This window comes from Paramacrobiotus metropolitanus, unplaced genomic scaffold, assembly GCF_019649055.1.
Source record: "Paramacrobiotus metropolitanus isolate TYO unplaced genomic scaffold, Prichtersi_v1.0 Parri_scaffold0000175, whole genome shotgun sequence".
Classification (NCBI taxonomy): Eukaryota; Metazoa; Tardigrada; class Eutardigrada; order Parachela; family Macrobiotidae; genus Paramacrobiotus; species Paramacrobiotus metropolitanus.
In genome coordinates this window covers 140,879-161,820 of record NW_026570395.1, presented here as the reverse complement: position 1 = coordinate 161,820, position 20,942 = coordinate 140,879, and the positions used below count along the sequence as shown (strand labels likewise).

The 20,942-nt window shown below is 41.6% G+C and overlaps 1 protein-coding gene across 2 annotated transcripts; it reads left to right on the top strand.

The window, feature by feature from the left end:
• The first annotated feature begins 358 nt into the window (after positions 1-358).
• On the top strand, positions 359-3,922 carry LOC129600377 (uncharacterized). 2 transcript variants are annotated; one of them, XM_055498870.1, is made up of 3 exons: positions 359-484; positions 1,505-2,286; positions 2,779-3,922. In XM_055498870.1, exons 2-3 carry the CDS (start codon positions 2,154-2,156, stop codon positions 3,594-3,596), a joined length of 951 nt encoding a protein of 316 aa, XP_055354845.1. In that variant the 5' UTR covers positions 359-484; positions 1,505-2,153; the 3' UTR covers positions 3,597-3,922. The 2 variants fall into 2 exon arrangements, with proteins under 2 accessions (XP_055354845.1, XP_055354844.1); XM_055498869.1 differs by lacking the exon at positions 359-484 and having other exon boundaries at positions 1,437-2,286.
• The last annotated feature ends 17,020 nt before the right edge of the window (positions 3,923-20,942 follow it).

The following is a 20,942-nucleotide window of genomic DNA, read 5'->3' as shown; positions in this document are numbered from 1 at the left end:
CATTTCAGTTTTGTCGCCGTTCGCGTTCGGCAGTCAATCCATGACCAGATAAATAATTATTCCAAAATAAAAAAATTCTTCGGAAAAGGTGCAACTGCATTGATAAATGGTAGCTATAAAGTAGGCACGCACAAAATGAGACATTCGCAGCACACAATTACAGATCTATTTTTGTTTGGCTTCGCTGATTCAATCATTGTCAATGAACACATCCTAGACCTGGGAGTACCCTATTTTTCTGCCAAAAAATGCTTCCTGAATCTGTAGCTTTTGACCGTGCCCTGTTCCGTCATGGCAGTGACAAAAATCTGTCGAGCGTTTTACGTTTTACGTTTTTCTCAGAAAGTGGCTAGAGACGGTTGCCGTTTCCGTGCCAAGGAATACGCCAATGTCAGTGATACCTTTCCTGTTATTCGGCCTATTCCGTACGTCGCAAAGCGATCGCCGTGCAGATGACGACGTGCCGGATGTGAAATAAAAAACTGTAAGAGAAAGGTATTGTAATTTACCGCCATGAATCACAAATGGATACTCTAGTAATATTGTGGCGGTCTATGCTTTACGGTATAAGCAAATGACTTGGTGCAAATTGCGACTAAAGCTAACTCCACAGGTTGACCTGCGGCGTTAGGGTCTATTTCGGTCGGTAAACCAACAACCAAAAGTGCGCATCTGTGGTTTCCTTGTCTTTGTAGTTTGTGTATCTGAGTGATCGATGCTTGAACTCTACTTTAACAGAGGGTATCAGGTCATTACTTTCAATAGTATGCTTAATACAACTTTTCTGCTGCATTTGTATCGTGCACTTTTACTTTATGATAACGCGATGAGTTGCTGCGCAACTCTGATTGACTCTCCAAAGGACTCTCCAAAGGACTCAATAGAAGCACAGAGTGTGACTCAACCCACTACCTACTCCGTACAGATATTCCCGGTTTGCAAAGTGGAGAGTCAAAGCGACGATTAAATACATGGCAGTGGTATACTAATGTACTTAATAACAGCCATTATCCACTATGGTGAAGTACAGTAGGTGTACATGTGGCTACGGTACATTTAATATTTCCCGGGACACTGGATTACAAGCCCACATACGCAAATACGTATCATTAATTATTATTAATTTATTTAAGTATGTGCATACTGATACTTCGTAATTATTCTGTACGTTAAGTGCGCAATACCAAGAAGCCTGTAGAGTAGAGTTAAGCATGTAAGGATGTACAATACAGTACCTTGGTAGAGCATTAGTCAGCTTAATAATAATATAATAATATTATTATTTTTATGAGTACGTACTCGTTGGAACTGAAAAGCAGTTACGTATAGTTGTTCAGGGAACTGGAATTCCATTACATTACAGTACATGCCACGTGCACGGCAGGGCTTCGACTGAAGTACAGACTGCAGTATCATTTTGTAGCAATTGTCAACATTCTATCATTTGCCTCCAACATAGTAAATGTATCGCATGATCGACTGGAATGAAATCAGCTGTTTGCAGCTGGGATTGCCTTAATTCGAACTAACATGGCCGGCTGATGAACCTGATGTTTCAACCGGTGAAGAGAAACCGGTTTAACGAATTTCGATTTTGAGTTTCAGCACAGTTTTCATTTTTCTGTAAAAAGGGATTATGATAATTTTATTTAAACTGGAAACCAAAGTACAGTGCGATAATCATGTTCTTTGCATGATCGTGATGGGAATGAGCAATCAGAATATGGAGTACCTGCTTCTTGTGCTTCTGGGTCAGGTGCAAAAGCCGTCAGGCAATAATTGCAGTTTTATTCCTCGATGATGCGCTGGCATACTCCCTACCGTATTCTGTTGCAAGTGTATTGAAAAACGATGTAATGACAACGAATTTCATATTTTTCCGGACGTTTTCCCAACCGTCCGGACCTCACTTGTCAAGATCCGCTCATGGATTGCCATTATCCCCAGAAAATCATCTATCGATATTTAATACCTGAAAGATGCATGAGCAAGTCGGATTGCGCCTCATCTTCGTTTACAGAGCGGACTACAATCGCAGTGCAACCGTAAAAGATTAGTTCCACGCTACACATGCCGGATGGTGCGACAGGGGTTAACCGCTGTACAAACTGGCGCTTTATTGTAATTCAGGTGCACATGCTGGGTGCCTGTGTATGCAGCAGAAGATGCACCTACTGGAAAAGATTTTATGGGCTTTGCTGTCACTGCTGAGCCCTGAACCAGGCAATGTACAGACGTGTACTGTCAGCAAAGCTCCTGCTCATCGATCCGGACCGAGAACACTTTGTACGAACTAACAGATAATTTGTGTATTTATTAATTTAAGGGACGTGACCATCCAGTAATTATTTCAACCATTAATGCAACAACTGTTTAAGTAACAAAAAAAATACGTACGTTTAAGTAACAAAAATCTGGGAAGTCTTTTCCAATTCCTAGCTGATAACTGTCAGCGCAAGAGCAGATTTCAAAAGGGTTTTACTGTGGTGCACGAATCGTACTTGTAATGCAATGGAAATAACAATGGAGCAATTTCTTTTAATATCTGCACCTGGGGTGAACAAGCTGTGCATACGTTTTTTATACAAGCGATAGCTATTATCCGGAAGCGCTCTATCTTGTTGCTTGTGCATGTACAGAGTAGTAAAAATTATGTAATTTAGCTTTCAACCTATTGTTTGAATATACGAAAACTTTTCTGCCGTTGACTGATAATTATATGCAGTAAGTATTGCTTGATATGCCGTAACTGGAATTTGAATCCGCTTCTTTATTTAGTCGATGACATAGTGGACGATGGCATTGGTACCCGGCGCGCCGATGTAATCCAGCTTCAATTCCCCAACAGTTTGGTACCCAAGCTTGGCAGTGCAGAAGCGGACTGGAAAATCCGTCGACCGCGTTTGGGAGCGGAAATCACAATGACCTGCGAAGTACCGGACGGCGCCGCACTGTCCTTCATTTCTTGGACACATCAGGGCGCTCTCGTTTATGATCAAGGCCGCGCCATACCAATACGGGCCGGAGGGCCGGACCGCGGAAAATATAATTTCTCGCAGACCAGCATCGTGGTCCTCTTTCGCATCGCCCATGTAACCATCCATTCCAGCGGCGAAGTGACATGTCTCCTATTGAAGGACCCTGTCCACGAACAGTATGACGTCCTACGTCGCTACAAAATCCTGCCGCGACTAACCAGCGCACGTGACCTTTTCGTGAACAAAATGGCGGACGTGTGGACAAACGTCGGAGATAATGTGATATTTAATTGCAGCGTGTCCGTTACTTTGCCTAGATATATGATCTTGAACTATCGCAACAAGTGGATCTGGCGCCACAACGGACGTGTTATTATGGCTCCCAGTGGAGAGCCTTACGCGACGCTCTTGGGTCCCCACTGGCGACATGGTACGATGACCAATGTGGCCTTTGATGGCACTGACGAAACTCTGGATGAAACAGTTAACTTCAGAATGCCTTTTCACCAGCTAACACCGCAAGACAGCGGTCCGGTGGAGTGCTGGTTCCGCCTCTATCCTGACATACATGAGTGGATTCGGCAAACTGTATACCTCAACGTAATGAGCCCAAAGTAGAAAAGCATTTTTTGAGGCCTTTGAGTACCGCTACTACCCGAATAAATAAAATGAATTACAACACTATCCCAAGATGTTATTTCTTCATATTATTATTTCTTCTTGTTTCGGATTGACACATATGACATCGTAATACATTTCGAAACATAGTACATACTATGTATGTACTATGTACAAGCTTGTCCGGTAATTTCCTACGTAAAGGTACAGCGAGCGCGAAGTTAGCGCTTAAAACGACTGCCACGTCACTAAGTTTGACACATTGTCTAAATGCGCTCCGCAGTTAGGTTGCTCCTTACTGCACCGACCGTTTTCCAGCCACCTTCTGCCAGGCAGTTACGAGTGTGCTCATTAAATGTCTGGCGTGCACCAAGCCACCAGCCAGCCAAACGCATGTTACGTGTTTAAGCAGCGTGGCGTAGCGCGCTGTAGTATGGAGTTTGGCGTGAACCGTTAGTTTGTGTTTTTCGCTGTACTGAATCGTAAGAAATTACCGGACAAGCTTGTACAGAGTACTGTACTCAGACTCTTATATTGAAAGCTGTACTGTACTCAGTACTGTACTCAGACTCTTATATCGCGATATTCTTATATTGAAAGTTACAATTAAGAAAGACGGTAGAAGTACTGTAATCGTAAAATAGAAATTCGTTAAAAATTTAATTTGATTTTGATAAGGTTGTAAGAATAACAAGTCAGCTAATTAAGGACGATCGTCGTTTCGAGTTGACTGGCTTTTGTAAAAAAAAATTCACCCACCACAAATACGATTTTTTTGCAGTTATTGTCAACATATGTATGTACAAGAAACAGCCTCGGCTTTGCCTCCACGTTCCTTGTGGTCCATGGCCATTTTATTTGAATTTGAATGAATATTTATTAGAATAACATCTATATTTCGCCGAAACATGATCGGTACATGTAATAGGGCAAACACGAATTTTATGTGAAAATCAGTTCATGATTCTCTCAACCTTGAAAGCATTCCCTTTGACTGTACATACAGATAATTTTTACGACATCCCCTACCCGAAAAGAAAGCCGAAATATCAGTCTATAAGGTATGAAATTCGAAACAGCGACAGTGCACTGGATCATTAGTTCGGCGGCTCGTCACTTCAGTGGCTCTTTTTACTGGAAAGTCGTGTGTGCCCGGTAGTGTATGACCGGACAGTAGTGGTACCTCGATTACTTGCTTACAGTAACCGGTTCGGTTCGCCGGGCAGTAGTGGTAGCTCGGTCACTCGTTCCCTAACGGGCTATGTACACTGCACATTAGAGACAACTCGGTCACCCGCTCACCTCCCGGGCTCTGTGCACGGACAGTAGCGGAAGCACTGGTCGGTCACTCACTGGCTTAGCGGGCTATTTTAACTAGAATATAGTGGTATTTCGCTCACTCGCTGAACTAACGGGTTTGTGCACTGAACAGTGGCGGCAGTTCGGTCTTTCACTGATCGAACAAACAATCACAGTAGGGATAGTGTAGCGATAGCTGCTCGACCGGCACTTGTTTAGAAATTGTCCTTGATGACAAACGTTAGGTATGTAGCCGTTCTTGTCGTAATAACGGTCTGCCAATTAAATTCATTCTGATATTCAATTAGTGGAAAATACTTTCATTTTTTAACTACATATATTTTAGTTGGTTTACGTGGCAACACTGCCTGGTTAAAAATACCACGATGATAATTATTATGATAATAATTTTGTCACATTTGGTGAAGGTAGTCAAAACTCTTCCGCTTTGGCGTTCGAAGCGGGAGAGGTTTTGAAAGAAATGAATACTGTCTGGCCGGGTTTTCGACTACGGGCTTTCAGAATATAATATTGGTTTTGGTCAGTCTTTTCTGGTTTGCCGGCTCTGGTGTATTCCATTCGTGGCAATATAAATCTGAATCTGGATATACTTTGTAATTATTATGTTCATGTAACGTATAAGTGACATTTTGGACAGCTTACAATCGATCGCAATGCATTCTTATTGCATCAAGCACAAATCGTTTTAATATGCCGACTTACTAGGTTGTTTGCTAAATGGATTGGTCATAGGCTGCGCCTCGGGCATTTCGGTCAAAATCTTGGGGATCCGGCGCGGCTCGTCCAGCGTTATTATAACCCCCCGCCGCGACCGGCAGATCATGAGGCTTGGCATGGGATAGGAATACTGGGTGGGCGGGGGCTTGGGCAAGCAGTCCGCCGCGTCCAGAAACAAGAAATATCAAATATCCATCTTATACGCAATAAACCCATGTTATGCTCGCTACAGTTAAAATGATTTCAGTTCATTCTTTTTGTGTTGTTATGACCACTTGCCGTTGAGAGAACTGTGGTTGTATAAAACACTATGTATTTTTATAATTGAAAAGCAGATTCTGCCTCTCACTATGCACACATGATGCCATCCTTTCTAATAAATATGGACATATTATACAATCTTAACTCTTAACTTATCGTTGTCAGATATTAAAAAGATTTTATAAACAGAATTTATTTTAATACGTAGAAACTGGGCATTTAATTGGCATCGTTAAAGTTGGCTAAGTCTTTGACAGCTTTGACACAGTGATATTCCGCTACTGAGTAGCTAAACATATCTATACATACCGGCACAAAGACCACGCGCATTACAAACCGTGCCGAGCCCGTTGCCCCACGTTTTGGAAGTGCGCGCGGTGGCGCACTGAAATCCCACATACCAATGACAAAAATGTTGATCACACGTTCACAACCACTCGCTCACGTAGAAAAAGATGGAAACTACCAGTCACTGTTAGCGAAATCGCCAACACTCTCACCAATGCGGAAATAACCAAGCGAGGATGCAGACCCGAAGAAAAAATGCGAAATCTTCAAATTTGCTTTAAAGATCTACTCAAAAACGTTTTTCTTTGCACCATGGTTTCTCAGGACAGATCACAAATATTACTATGTTGCCTCGAAATGCTAAAAACGTGTCAACATTTATTTTGTTTTTTAAAAAAAATTATTTTGGGTGTCTTGACAGCAGGACGTGTTTATTTAATTAATAGTAAAGAGGTGTCTATAAAAAACAGGGCGCGAAAAGTGGCGGTTATAGAACACTGGGGTGAAAAGGGGCGGATATAAAAAACGGGGGTGAAAAGGGTGGTACAGTAAAACCTGTGTAATCTGAACACCTCCGGTTCCCTCAACAGTGTTCAATGTAACCAACTGTTCAATATTCGCAGTAGCTTTTGCAGTATACGAGACGCGCCGGTTCCTACACGGGCGTTCAATATTCGCAGTTGTTCAATATTCGCAGTTGTTCAATCTCACAGAGTTTACTGTATAGTGATTTGCTTCAGTAAAATTTCACTAATTCCATGTGCGAAACTTTCAAACTAGACGGCTGATAAAATAAAGTAAGCCGCGCTCGGCAACCAGCAGACCGCTACGCTGATGAGTGACGATACACAGCGTCACAAGTGACGAATTCAACAAGCGCAAATTGCCGGAAATTTGCTGAGTTGTTAGCTGACCTTTGCAGATCATTGAATGGCAGCGGCTGAATGGATGTTTCCGGTGGTTGAGATTGAACCGGCAATATTTGAACGACGCGGGGTTAACATTTACTCCCACGAGGCAGAAGCTTAAGTTATTTCATTATAGATTGCAGACAGTATGCCGCGCATACTGTCTGCAATTAATTGTACAGTGATTAATATAAAAAACCAAGAAATTTTTAAACAGTAAAATTGCATAGATTTGTGAAGAAAGACGAGATAATCCTTATGCTGGCACTAGGTTTAACACCTTTGCCGCTGATATCGATTAAGCCGTCTCCGTTCAATTTAATCCGGATGAGATTTATTACCCGGGATGTTTGTTTGTATCAGAAAAGAAGTAGGATCATGCGTTGTGATGACAAAAATAAAAATATTATGTTACGTAGTATTCGCAACTTAATATGGCTTAGCCTTTACGTAAACCGCAAGCCGAAATCGCTGGCAATATTTTACTCTTCGAATTCAGCAAACGCGTTACCTTCATCGTTACTCTTTGTCTTACCTTCATCTTGCTATTCAAGATGTACGAGTATAATTCATGTACGGTCATCGTAATTTTTACCATTTTTATGTTGAGAACTGTAAACTGCCTGAACAAGACGGGTAATAATACAAATGGTTACGACCCCACTAATAATTGGAGTTTATCCTGGGGTTCACAAACATTCTTCTACATCATTATGGCTTTCTTAGGCTGTTGCCTTGTGGGTTTTATTGTTTGGGGCATTTTTGCATGCTGCAGACAAAGATTTTGTACTGAATATGCGGTGGACGATGTAGTAGAAATCGATTATGTTGCCAGTGAAGGGCCTTCCCCTACCATTGAATGGGTCAAAGAAAAAGCTTACAAAAAGATAGCTGTTATCATTGGCGATTTGGATTATGACAGTGAACGAAACATTCCTCAACAGTCCCAGGCTGCTCTGGCCTTATTGCAAGTTGCCGTCTATCAAGCTGCTTTAAACACGGGAGCGGACTATCTGCATGACTTGCGCAAGGAGAGAAGGTTGGATTATATCAATCCTAAGAGGGTAATTAAATCCGAAAATACTCGCCAGGATGTAAACACTTACTACTCCCTTGATCGACAACTGTATACTAAATTTAATTTTCACGGAAATAGTAATAGAATGGACTACTTGCGTGCGCTCAACGCAATCATAAAGGACATTCGTGCAGACCGTGCCGGGATTCAGGCGATTATTATTTATTGTGACAAAATGAGTGACGACGTAAAAATGATCTTTAAAAGTCATGCAGATGCTATTCCGACGGCAATGCTTTATCGAGGAATGTTTTCTGTTCTTGAACATCGTGAGCTGGACAACGCGTTTAAGACCGATTTAGAGAGAGGAAAACCGGTTTTGCATCCAAAGAAGACTGGCGGCGCTTCGGATCAGGATACGTGCATTGCAATCCTCAAGGAAATCCAGCAGTACATCCACAGTACCAACATCGGAAGCCACGTGCCTCCGGACGCAGTGCAGCTTAACGCGGAGCCACAGGAGGAATTACAGCCCTTGGTGGTCAGCAAAAGGCCACCAAGTGATCTCACCAAAACCAAGCACACGGAGCGGACCGTGCGCACAACGGCTGACGTACATCCGCTCACAAAACCAAAGGACCAGACAGCACAAGCGTCAGAAAACAGCATCTACAAAGAGGCGCTTTAAGAAAAGAATATACAGTACATATGTACAGTAGTCGTGCGGATTTACAAAAAGGGCGATGCCCTTTCAGATATTGACTTTAATCAGTTCATTGTCTTTCGTTCTACCGTAAGAAGCATAGATCAATCTAGCACTGTTCCCGTAATATGCAAAGTATATTATTGTTATAATACTCGTATTATTTACTGCTAATCTAACCGGTGAAATAGGCGTTTATCAAAAGATATACGCCAAGTCATTCCCAAATTTGCAAGTTACTGTTATCAATGGCACGTTTGTGATTATAACGAACAAAAGAAGATGTCAAAAACACATTCGCACTCCTCAAGATTCTCCCGTAAACCTAACTGACATATGTGGACAGCAGCACCGGTTTTAATTGATCGAGGCATCGGCATCTCCACTTTAATTAGCAGTGCCATACCCAACTACATTTACCATGCGATCTATCAATGCAATAACCGTTTCCGCCGACATTCGGCAGCACATACGTAACATCTACTTTTGGATATTTTGCTTTTAACATTCTCTCATCAGCAGAAGATGTGGGAGAAAAACTTCTGTAACTTTCCACACCGTAATTTTATAATTTGCAAAAGGAGTGCAACAGTTTCTCAGTACATCCCTAACATTTTGCAGGTTTCAATGCTTTTCGATGCATATTATGCATATTTCGACAATTTCAACAGTTATCAAAACGTGCATAGGTAATCCTTGCGACACACAAAATTTAACACTCTCTCATCATTTGGCCGGTTTAACTTTACTAAATCTTTTGCCACAAGGTCATCAGCAAGGACCAGATGAACTACACGTATCTGGATTGAATCTACACCAAACAAAAGCAACAATCGATGTGGCGACTGCCGTCAAAGCAATACCGTCGTGGAGGTCGTCGAGCTGAGTTGCACCGTATTAGTATTATTCCAAGCGAAACATAATCAAGTTTACCTACAAAATTAGGGTAGCAAAGTTTAATACGTTTCCTTCGCCAATTTTTTTAAAACAAGACAGATCGTGATTATCGTAGATAAGGTCACTTTATAGAAATAATTCTTCTTCTTTATAAACATGCTTCAATGTTTGTTTTAAATTAGCATTGCATCTGTGTTGCTTCTTTACCGATTCTGTGAGTGTAGTATTTCACTTACTGGCACTTGAATAACTACCTCAATAATGCGTTTCACGTTTCAGCAAGCGAATTTTCGCGTTATTTGTGGAGTGAAAAGTGCTCGAAAAGAAGGCAGCCGTAAAGCGGGTCGATAGTGGATTGAATGGCAACGGTGTTGAGCATGAGCTGAATGTTTTCGTTTTTCAAGATGGCTATCAGTTGCTCTTCTAATTTTTTTATCCACACGACGCACTACGGTGCGTAAAACACTTTGTTTGTGCAGCTCGTGTTTACGACAAAATACCGTTAACGATAGGTGGCACAGTCGGTCCATCCACCATTAGGCTCATATTTCCCAAGTTGTTCTTAGAACTTTGTTGTTAGTGAATTTTCTTTTCGTTAGTGCGACGTATAATGGCACTTCTTTTCACTTCCGATGTAAATTTGTATCGTACACCGCGAGTAAATTATGCGCGCGGTTACACCCAAATTCAACGAGGAAAGGCGATATTTTGTGATGGGTACTATTCCTGACCAGGTTTGTATAGAGGAAATTTTTCTGTTGTGAATTTTGTTCAAGTACTCAGTTTATGCTTAAATGTGATAGCCACTGTTCATAAAGGTCCACTATTTTATTTTATCACTATACATTATTTTAGGTCAAGCGTAACGGCTAAACGAAAACTGTTGGTCTCCGATCGTTCGGAACTGCCAAACACCATACGGGTGACCTTTATCGTGAAGAACGGCGCCCTGAAAAGCTGTAAAGGCTTAAAGCGAATCATAAAATTTACCAAGGAAAAACGGGAGATGGAAGATGAATTTTCAAGCAAGAGTCGAATGTCACCGGCACTTACGCATTTCAGCCTCACTTCGTAGTCAATGCATTGATGATGTCATTCGATCCAGAAACACGAGACAACAGAAGGGCCAGACTTTCTAGCCGGATACATTTTTTCTTCTGTTTTTCTCCATTCATTTTACAGATAGGATGCCCGAGAAAATCAAGACATAGCCAACACGCCATTGCTGTCAGTTACCGGCTGCGTTAGGACAACCTTGATCAACGATATTTGATCAACGATCCTTGTCGAACGGATGACAATATGGGCATGCTGTGCCATTGTAATATATGCTGCAATGTTATTTAATTTCCTACTTTTGCTATGTGAGTATCTATACAGTTGTTGTTGACCGGAAGCGCGTACAAAGTGGGTTAACGCGAATGCGATGGCCACCTCTGGTCGCTCCAGCCGCACAGGCCACCCCTTTATTCAGTGGAATAAAATAACAAAAAAAAGACAACAGGCGCATGGCGGGCGGGGGAACAGGTTCTTGATGGGCAAATCGAGAAGTGACAAAACGCAAAACAATAGAGGAGTGAGCAAGCGCAAATGAAAAGCTCATGAAGCTGCAGGCGAGCAGCGTGCACAGCTCTAGAAAGCGGCTTAAGGTATCCGCAGACTTCGGCTTCATACACGTTTGAAGCGACTGTCAAGCAAGGTTTGACGCAAGTACAAAGTATAAGTAGAAACCCTAATTCAATAAGTGTCATTCCCGTCAAACAATGTATGTGGGAAATCGAAAACTGTGTGACAAACACCTGTTTGTCACACAAAAACTCCGTGTTTGAAGGGGTAGGGGAAATCGTTCCTCTTCAAGCATATTTGAAGCCCTTTGGCCAATGCCAACGTGCTGACCACAGTGACGCAATGCAAAGTCCAACCATCCAGCCAAGTATTTCCATCAGAACAGTACCGATGCGGCGTGGAGAAAAGGGGCACTCGGCGAGCCATTGCTAAATTTGCAACTTACTATTGACAATGGCACGCTTTAATGACATTAAAGACTCTGCGAGCCACTGCTCTAAAAATTTGCAACTTACTATTGTCATTGGCACGCTTTAATGACAGCAGGATAAAACATTTCAGCTACGTAGAAGATTATTAGTGTTGTATCTCCATTATGTAATTATTTGATAAAACAATTACTAGACTGTGTCCAGTTTTATCTTGATGAATTATAATTGCCCAACAGAGTTCGGCAGATTCATGGCACTGATACAAAGCACAACGTAGTAAGAATTAGGGGAGTCGAAAACCAATTCCACTTTGTCTAAATCAACCAGTAAATAAAATCAATAAAAACCTAGGCCTCGTAATCGATTTATACTGCTCTTCGCAATTTAATTTAAAGTCGGAGGGTCTAAGAGAAATAATTAAACCCTCCTCAAGATTTATCTGTAAATCCTTAGTTTTAGAACCTTGTCAGTAATTGACTGATTTGAACGAGCATACGCTACCGGTGGAGCACATTGGAGAATGGTGATGTGTGTGTGTCTCAGCCTTTATTGTCCTGTGGTTGGTACAATTCAAGATCGTCAATACATTAGTTCACAATTTCACGAAAACAATCAAACAAAGTGCTACGTAAGTGACAACAAGGCAACATTTTGGCGCCGCAAAAAGGGCAAGCCGACCTGCACATCGCAAAGGGGCCTAAAAAAAGGATGAAGTAGCAAAAGCTGATTGGACAACTCCGCCCACTCCAAATGCCGATGGCGAATGGCAATTGCACAGTCTTTGATGGAATGAGAGGCCCCTCCTCCTCGATGTGAGGCACACGGCAGCAGGAAAGGAGGCATGTGCAAAACGCAAAAGGTGGAAAACGATGCTGCGTGTAATTTCTGGATGATGCCAAATCCAGGAGTCTTGGCTTACCGGATGTTGTTAACGTCCAAAGTAGAGAAAACAGCCAGATGCTTCTGCTTTATGGTGGGCCAGATATCCAACGGTCGACCGTTATTCCAACAGCGAGGCGTCGTATATCCAGCAGCATGCTCCACAAATTGCAGGAAAAAAAGAAAGATGCAGAAGATATGCTTCCATAATGAATCTCCATTACCCGATGGGCAAGCTCTCATTAAGAGCGCCGCGTTCAAGTAAAAAAATTCATACTTTGGCAAGGAAAAAACAGTGGGAAAATAGCGAGAAAAGAGGTACAGAAAAGTTCTAGATTTATTGGCCGCTCGGTAGCTGTGCAGACCAAGACTGAGTGCAGACCAATAGCATGTGATCGACTGTGATTTTTAAGCCTAGAATGCCAAGTTTTCAGAACGGAGGCTACGAGATTTTAAAACTGGACACGATGTAATCCATGTGTTATTATTACAACATTGTACCTGACTTTTCGCTTCATGGCGACAAACTGTGTGATCGACTGTGATTTTTAAGCCTAAAATGCCAAGTTTTCAGAACGGAGGCTACGCGATTTTAAAACTGGACACGATGTAATCCATGTATTATTATTACAACATTGTACCTGACTTTTCGCTTCATGGCGACAAACTGTTTCATCCGGAGTAATGCCTGTAGCGTCATACCATTAGGCATTAGAAGATGCCTAGCATTCGCTATAAGCTTCATGCTATAAACACTTCACAGGCATTGTACGAGTGAGACACGTTAACGTTGAACTGCGCGGCAGGGCGTTGCGAGAAATCTATTTCAGCAATATTTTGTTCGTATGTGCTGTCAAATGCCGGAAACGGTTATACAGTACATAGCCCCTGGTAAATACACACCGACGCTTCCATCGAATAACCCGGTGTTCTGTAGTTCCGGTAATTCACTTCTTACGTTTTCTGATCTGCTTATGCCTGTCTGGCTGTGGCCAGATAACGATCATTTAGGCTGAAATCTCCTTTTGCGATCTTCAAAGTACAACCGTACTTTTCTGATGGAGAGCATGATAGTGAACTTTGTGTCTTACACGCGCAACACCCGCGAAATATGGAGAACTGTAAACCGACAAAAGATTTAGGTTGTTTTTGTGCGCCGAAATTTAAACTACCTTTTGAAATTATCCATGCCAACAAACCTGGACCCAAATCACTTCCCGCTATACTCTGACGAAACATCAGCAATAAATTTCGGAATCGCTAAACTTTATTTTATAAACCTGAATGTTATCATGAGACTCCGGTTATTTAATGCGAAGGTGGCGTAATTTCTGTAAAAATACAGAGATACAGGTTGCTGTGGTTGATGTATTTCTCGTTGTTCACAACTCAGGTAATTTTTCTCCTCTAGGTCTTGTTCCGAATGTCAGCAATAAAGCGTTTTTCAGAATGATTCCCAGCATTAAATATTGTCTATTTCAAGCAAACCATCATTTATAGCGATAAGCAGACAACCATAAACACAGTAATGTCTAGGATAAACAAGCGCTACCGACAGCGTCCCATATTTGATCTTGCGGACACGCGCATTCTCCCATGCCAAATTGGTTGGTTCTGCGACCACAATCGGTCAGATGGCATGGCTGTACAAACGCGGCTACAAAAAAGATCTGATCTGTACGTCGTGTGTCTACAGACCTTACAGTTACAGATATGCATAAGGGCGCATCACACGATTAGGAAATTAACGTAACCTTTGCAAGCCACAATTTTCCCGCCAAGAAGCAGCGCTCGTACAGGGCTATGGAAACACTGACTGGCTATACAGTACAAATTGGCAGCCAGAAGGCAGTCACTAGATTTCGAACAGCGCGTCCCGAAATTCCCTGCCACGTAAAAATTTTAAAAGGTTCCACATCAAACCCTTTATGCTATGTAAAATAAGCAAGCAAGTCGTAAAAAAACGTGTACCAATGTGGCGCGGATGCTCCGATGTACGATAGCGAGTTAGCGACCTAAATGGGTCAACGCATTCACAAATACATTGACAGTAAATGCATGAATACCCGCACAATACCCATTAGTCATGGAATAACCGGGTTCACATTGGTCAGATCGCGGAGTCGTTGTTGGGATTGCAGTAGTCGTGCTCGACAAAGGATATGGTGAAGCAGTAGAAGGTTTTTCTAAAGTATAATATTTTTTATTAACGATCGCGCTTGATAAATAACAAAAATGCGTGACGTTACGTCCATAGTAGTACTCAGCATTGATTACGCAGAAAAGAAAATATGCATCACCATACTTGCACAACGATACAGAACATGTGGGCTGTGCTGTCCTCTGAAACGGCATCTACGAGAACCATTTCGTAACCATTGGCTTTATCGCACACGCAGACACTGGCGAATGAGAACCAGTCGAACGAGCATCGGCTGTGCGAAATCAGCGCACAGTCCGAGTCAAGGCCACACGATGCCGCATTTTGTGGCTCAATGCCGCTGCCAACCAAAACCAGAAAGTTGTTTAATATAATTATATGAAGGCGCAAATGAAACCAGTGGACTTACTAGGCAGGCATTTCGTACTACCGGGACCGTACAATCCACTGCGATGGCGATGGTCCCTTGTATGACTGGTCGGAATGTCGGGCTATCGCAGTAGCAGCCATACGATATTGTGGCCCCGTATAAGGCATCCGCGTAAACACGTCCGGAAGCCCTGCGAACGGCATTCGAGACAGAACAAGAATAGGCCTGGAAAAGCTTGACATTTTTCGATGGCGGTGTTGTCGTTTAGCGAGATGGTATAAAAATTATCACTGCACGAACTGATTGTTACCTGAAAAACGAAAGTGCTGAGCGTCCCTGAACAGTCAGTAAACTTGCTCACCCTTACTGCGCAGAATATGTGGAAGTACACGCATTTCATGGCGTAACATCTCAGTGCTGGATTCACATCCGATGCCGGTTGTTGCCGATTGTGTATCGCGCTATACGACCGTATTTACCGCATGACTTCCCAGGCAGCGATCTTTTCTTGTTATATGAATACTAAACATCTCTTGCAGGTGTTTGGCCTCTTCTGTTAGACCGCGGTAATCTCAGCTTCTACTCATCCAATTTGCGTACTTTAAAATGTTTTGAAGACCTCTCAGTCTGGCGGGTGATCTAAGACCAGTCTTGTTTTGCTATCATCAAATTATCAATGCCAGTGGTCACTAAAAAGCTTGTTACCATGGACGTCATAAGGCTAACATGGCTGGCCAGTTACCACATTATATACTGCATTAAAACAACAAGAAAAGCTTCGGCTTCGCCTCTGCGTTTCTTCTGTTCACGGACTGAGTGAACAGATATCTTCGGCCACTGCACTGGCAAAAGCAGCTTAATAGTTTGGCAATTTCAGAATACGGTAGATTGAGCAGAGACCTAGCAGGCGAGTCAAAATCAAAACAGAAGGGGCAAAAGGTTAACTATCCAGGGTGCTCGCCGCGGGCAACCATCCGGAACACTTGTCCGGCTTTGCCATTCTGACTTTGCGGGAAAGCGTAATATTTTAAAAATAGTCGTAAGCCAATATTCATCCGTGCTCAGCTTGTTATCTACATCCGTAACCTCTTATACATGCTAAGCAGACGACCACGATGATCGGGCGAACGGATGGTCCGATTTTGACGCGGTAAAGTGCGCCGGAATCGTCGTAACGTCGCGAGTGACATAGGGACACTGCTAATAATGTGCGCCTCAAGAGGGCAAGGCAACCCCCAAAAAACGGCTTGTTGCTATGGGCCTCCATAGACGTACATGAGCAAAATTTTCTTAGATTTCTTACGGTTAGGTTTCGAGTGTTTCGACTGTTTAGATTCCTTAGGATTCGAGTGTTGTTTATATATATGGTCTTGTTAGGGTTCTTAGGTTTCTTAGGTTTTCTTAAGTTTCCTTCTTTCGTTCTAAAATTCGCCTAATAAATTTAGAGTATTTCTCGCAATACGTTAAAAAACAGCAACAAAATATAGTTCGATTATAATTACATAATTATGTAAGGTATAATATTATTCTAATGATGCGTTAGAAGTACTAATTCAAATCGCTAGACTAACACACCATCGACCAAAACTAACTTTTCATCTACACATCTGCACAGTCAGTGTTCTGAAATATCATTAGTGTTATTGCTTTCAAAATGGTAATTATATTTTAACCTTCAAATGAGGAAAAAATCTAATCTGAGCAAAAAGACACGAAGTGCACGGATATGCAGTGGAAAACGACGAAAAGCAAGACGTGCAAAGCAAAATCATGAAGTAAGGAATCCCGTTTCGAAGGAAATCGAAGCCAGACCATCAAGCTCAAATGAAGTCCTCGGAAAAACAAGAAAAAGAACATCATCACAAAATCAGTTAAGAAAAAGATCAACGCTGGAAGCTACGTACAAACGGACCACAAATCGAGTTACTCAAAAGGTCAACGAAACAAAGCCTACAGAACTCGAAACAGCCGAACAACAGTCATTACGCAAAATGTTTACGAAAAAATTCCGAATTCAAAAGCGTTTCTCAGATTTCGAAAAAGAACTACGAAAATGGATTCGAGAACCATGGAGATATACTTCTTTCTTTAATCATATTTGCAACGAAATTCTACCGGATTACCAACAAATCTTAAACGAATCATGGAAACTTATTATGGTATCACAAAAACATCTTCTGGAATGCCTGTTCCATGGATTCAGGAACTGTTCGATTAATGTCTTTAAAGACACTTGCGGAATTTGCGGATCTAATTTTGTAGAAGGCGATCGTATACATCAGTCAAAAGATGAAGACAAAAGCAAGTATATGCTACATCGCTTATTCCCTGAAGAAATTAACGCTCCAGAATCCAAATTCAAAATCTGTGGCCAATGTCTAAACACTCTTAATGCGTTCCAAAAAAGCAGCCCACATGGAGATCCCATAACTGAAAACGTAACACTTCCTAAAGTCCTGGAAATCGTTAATAATCCAGCAAGTCACCAACTCTTATCATTAGGAAGAATTTATTCTTGCGTATACAAAGCAACAGATCCAATCCGAGCACAATACCAACATTTTCAGGTAAGTAAAGTAATATTCTAAATAATTATTAAAACTGATAAACAACGATAAAGGCCACCTGTTAATTTACTTTTATTATAACACTGTTTTCTTGATCAGATCTTTCTTAGATTACACACATCTTAAATTTTAAATTCAATTCTTACATTTTTTTCACTTCTTACATTTCTTAGTTTTCTTTCGTTTTTTCTCAGTTTTAGATTTTTTAAGGTTTCGTAGAAGTTTCTTTGGTTTTCTTAGGTTTCTAAGGTTTTTAGGTTCTTAGATTTCTTAGGATTCTTTGGTTTCTTTGATTTCTTTGGTTTCTTACATTTCTTAGATTATTATACCTGTTACATCTACCATGATCTTTTAGAGAGAGTCTTCCAAATTTGCTATTGCTGCTGTTACAATTTTAAAAATGAAAACGATAATATATGAACAGAGGTTCAAAACCACATTTAGGGTGACCTGCAGTACTGGAAAAATCCAGATGAACATTACAAAGGCCTGCTGGGAGCGATCGTACAAGCAGACACGGAAGTGACCCATCATTTACCAAGTTCAGTTATTGCAGCAATACAATGGTTGCGACATAATAATCCCTTCTACGAAAGATTTGCGTGTCTGGCCGAAACGCTTTGGCCTTGGATTAGTGCAACTCCTCAGACGGTAAATGGAAAATTTCTTCTTAGAGAAAATGATCTGGGTGAAGAAACGGAAGCTCTTATTGAACCAGAGTACATCGACAACGACGAAATGCTTGAAAATATAAATGCCGATACTGTAGGCCGATGCTTTCTCCGTGACCCCAGTGATACGACAGAATTCACAAAATCGATTACTTTAAAGTTATCGGACAATGAATTCGACTGCAAGTGCTTCCCCGTTCTATTTCGCTTTTTGGTAGAGGGAGGATACCACAAAGATAATGGAAAAATGGCTACTTGGCACCGAAATAAGTTGCTACATCGCAGTCCTAATTTCCGAAAATGCAAGATGTTTATTTTTGTACAGCTGGACCGGAAAACAAAAAACCATTTGTTCACGTGCAACAAATTTTTTATTAATAACCGGAAAAAAATGGTAAATGGACCAGAAAATGAAAATACTGAGTACGACAGCCATACACCCTATGGAAGAGAATTACCGCCTAGACTAATTGGATCCGCAAGTTACTGGGCTAGCTGCACTGCCGACATTTTTGCCATTTCAAATGCCGACTACCTTGGACAACCTCATATTTTTGTCACACTGACTCAAAACGATTCGTGGCCTGAAATACAGTTTTCATGTGAGAACAAACCAGGAACGAATGCAAAGACATATAACGAAATCAAACGAACACCAACAAGCGTTGCTGTTAATAACCCAGTTGAAGTTACTCTAGCATATCATCAACGATGGCTCGCATTTAAGCAAAGATTCCTACTAGGCAGCGAAAGCCCATTCGGAACAATTAAAGGTTACTGGTATAGACACGAGTACCAAAAGAGAGGTGCGATCCATACCCACCTTGTCATATGGCTGGAATCGGATACTACAGCTAATTTAATACACGCGCATTTTCCACAAGAAAACGATGCTCTTTCTCAGTACATACGTCAGCTACTTCTCAAGTTTCAAATACACGAACGCTGTACTCCTGAACGCTGCTTCCAAGGAGTTGCTGGACAAAGGCTGAGCAAATGTAAATACGGATTCCCGTTTCATACACCTAACCCAGAATGTAAGCTGGATGAAACTAAAGTTCGATACGAGTACCCAAGATTCTCAACAGGATGAAAGAATAGTCCCATACAACCCGAACCTTTTGTTATTCTGGCAGGGTCACATAAATGTGCAAAAAATAACTTCCAACGGATGGCAACTTTATCTAGCGAAGTATGTTGCGAAATCAGAGCCCAAATTAAGAATTCGAACAACGTTTCAAAATGCCGTCCAAAAACATTTGTCCACGAAGATTACCGGTATTCTCGAAGCATCACAACGATTATTGAGCAAAGATTTGCACGGATCATCTCTTCAGTGCGTCTACTTAACCGACGAAATTGAGGCAACGTATAAAACACTACGAAAAGGATTCAATCGACAACAAAAACCGACTGATGCTGATTATTACGACACAAAGTTCGAAAAATACTTGAAACGAAACGAACGCCTCAGAGATCTCACCTACACCGAATTTTTCCAATACTTCCTCGTCAGAACAACAGCAACACAGGAAGAAGAACAAAATGAACCACCAGAAGACGAAGAACTGCCCACTTTAAAATCTTACAAAACAAACCGATACTGGAATGCAACAAGTCCACCTGCAATCAATATACTTCAAAATATTCTGGAGAACTTATTGGCAGTACTGGAGAAACTAAGGTGACGAAACGGAGAGTTCCCGCTGTGACACGTTTCCGATTTGTACTGCCAGATTCAACTGACACCGACACTTTCTATCGTCAACTATTTCTGTCGAAAATCCCGATTTTCCGAAACGAACCCTATTTTCACCGGATAATTCAAGTAATACGTTCCTTGAGGAATGCATTATAAGAAATCTTATAGATGAATCCATTGTCCAAGACACATTTGGCAGAGCAGTAAGCAAAGGACTATCAATCGCAAAATACGGAGCTTGCTGACCTTTGCCTAAAGACGTTTCCAGATTTTACCGAAGCTACCGAAGATGCGTTATTAAACATCGAACAAATGTATACAGAAAGCTCGTTTGCATCCACAACCGAAAGGGAAGAAATTAACGATGAAAAATATTTCCCCAAACCGGCAAAACACCCAATAGAGCCAACGGGAAAGCAATTAGATATCGCAACCGACCTAATTTCCAGCATTACGGCTGGGACACAAACGCTGTTATCCATTATTGGCTGCGCGGGAACTGGAAAAAGTGTCATCGTAAAATACGTACATCACCAATTATCTGCAAACAACGTTAATGTTTGCATCGTTGCGCCAACCGGCACAGCTGCGAATATAATTGGCGGTACTACAATTCACTCATACTTTGGTATCGGAATCGATAACAAGCATAAAACTGAAAGAGACACAATAGAATATTGGAGAGCGCATCTAGTAGACGTCATCATTATTGACGAAATGAGTATGGTCACTCAAGAAGTCCTTACATCACTAAGCAGCTTATTACAAAGGTCAACAAGAGGAACCAGTGTTTTAAAGCTTTTGGAGGCGTGTCTATAATCCTACTTGGTGACCCTGCCCAACTTCCCCCGGTATCATTGGACCGACAAAACCATTCAATTTTTTTA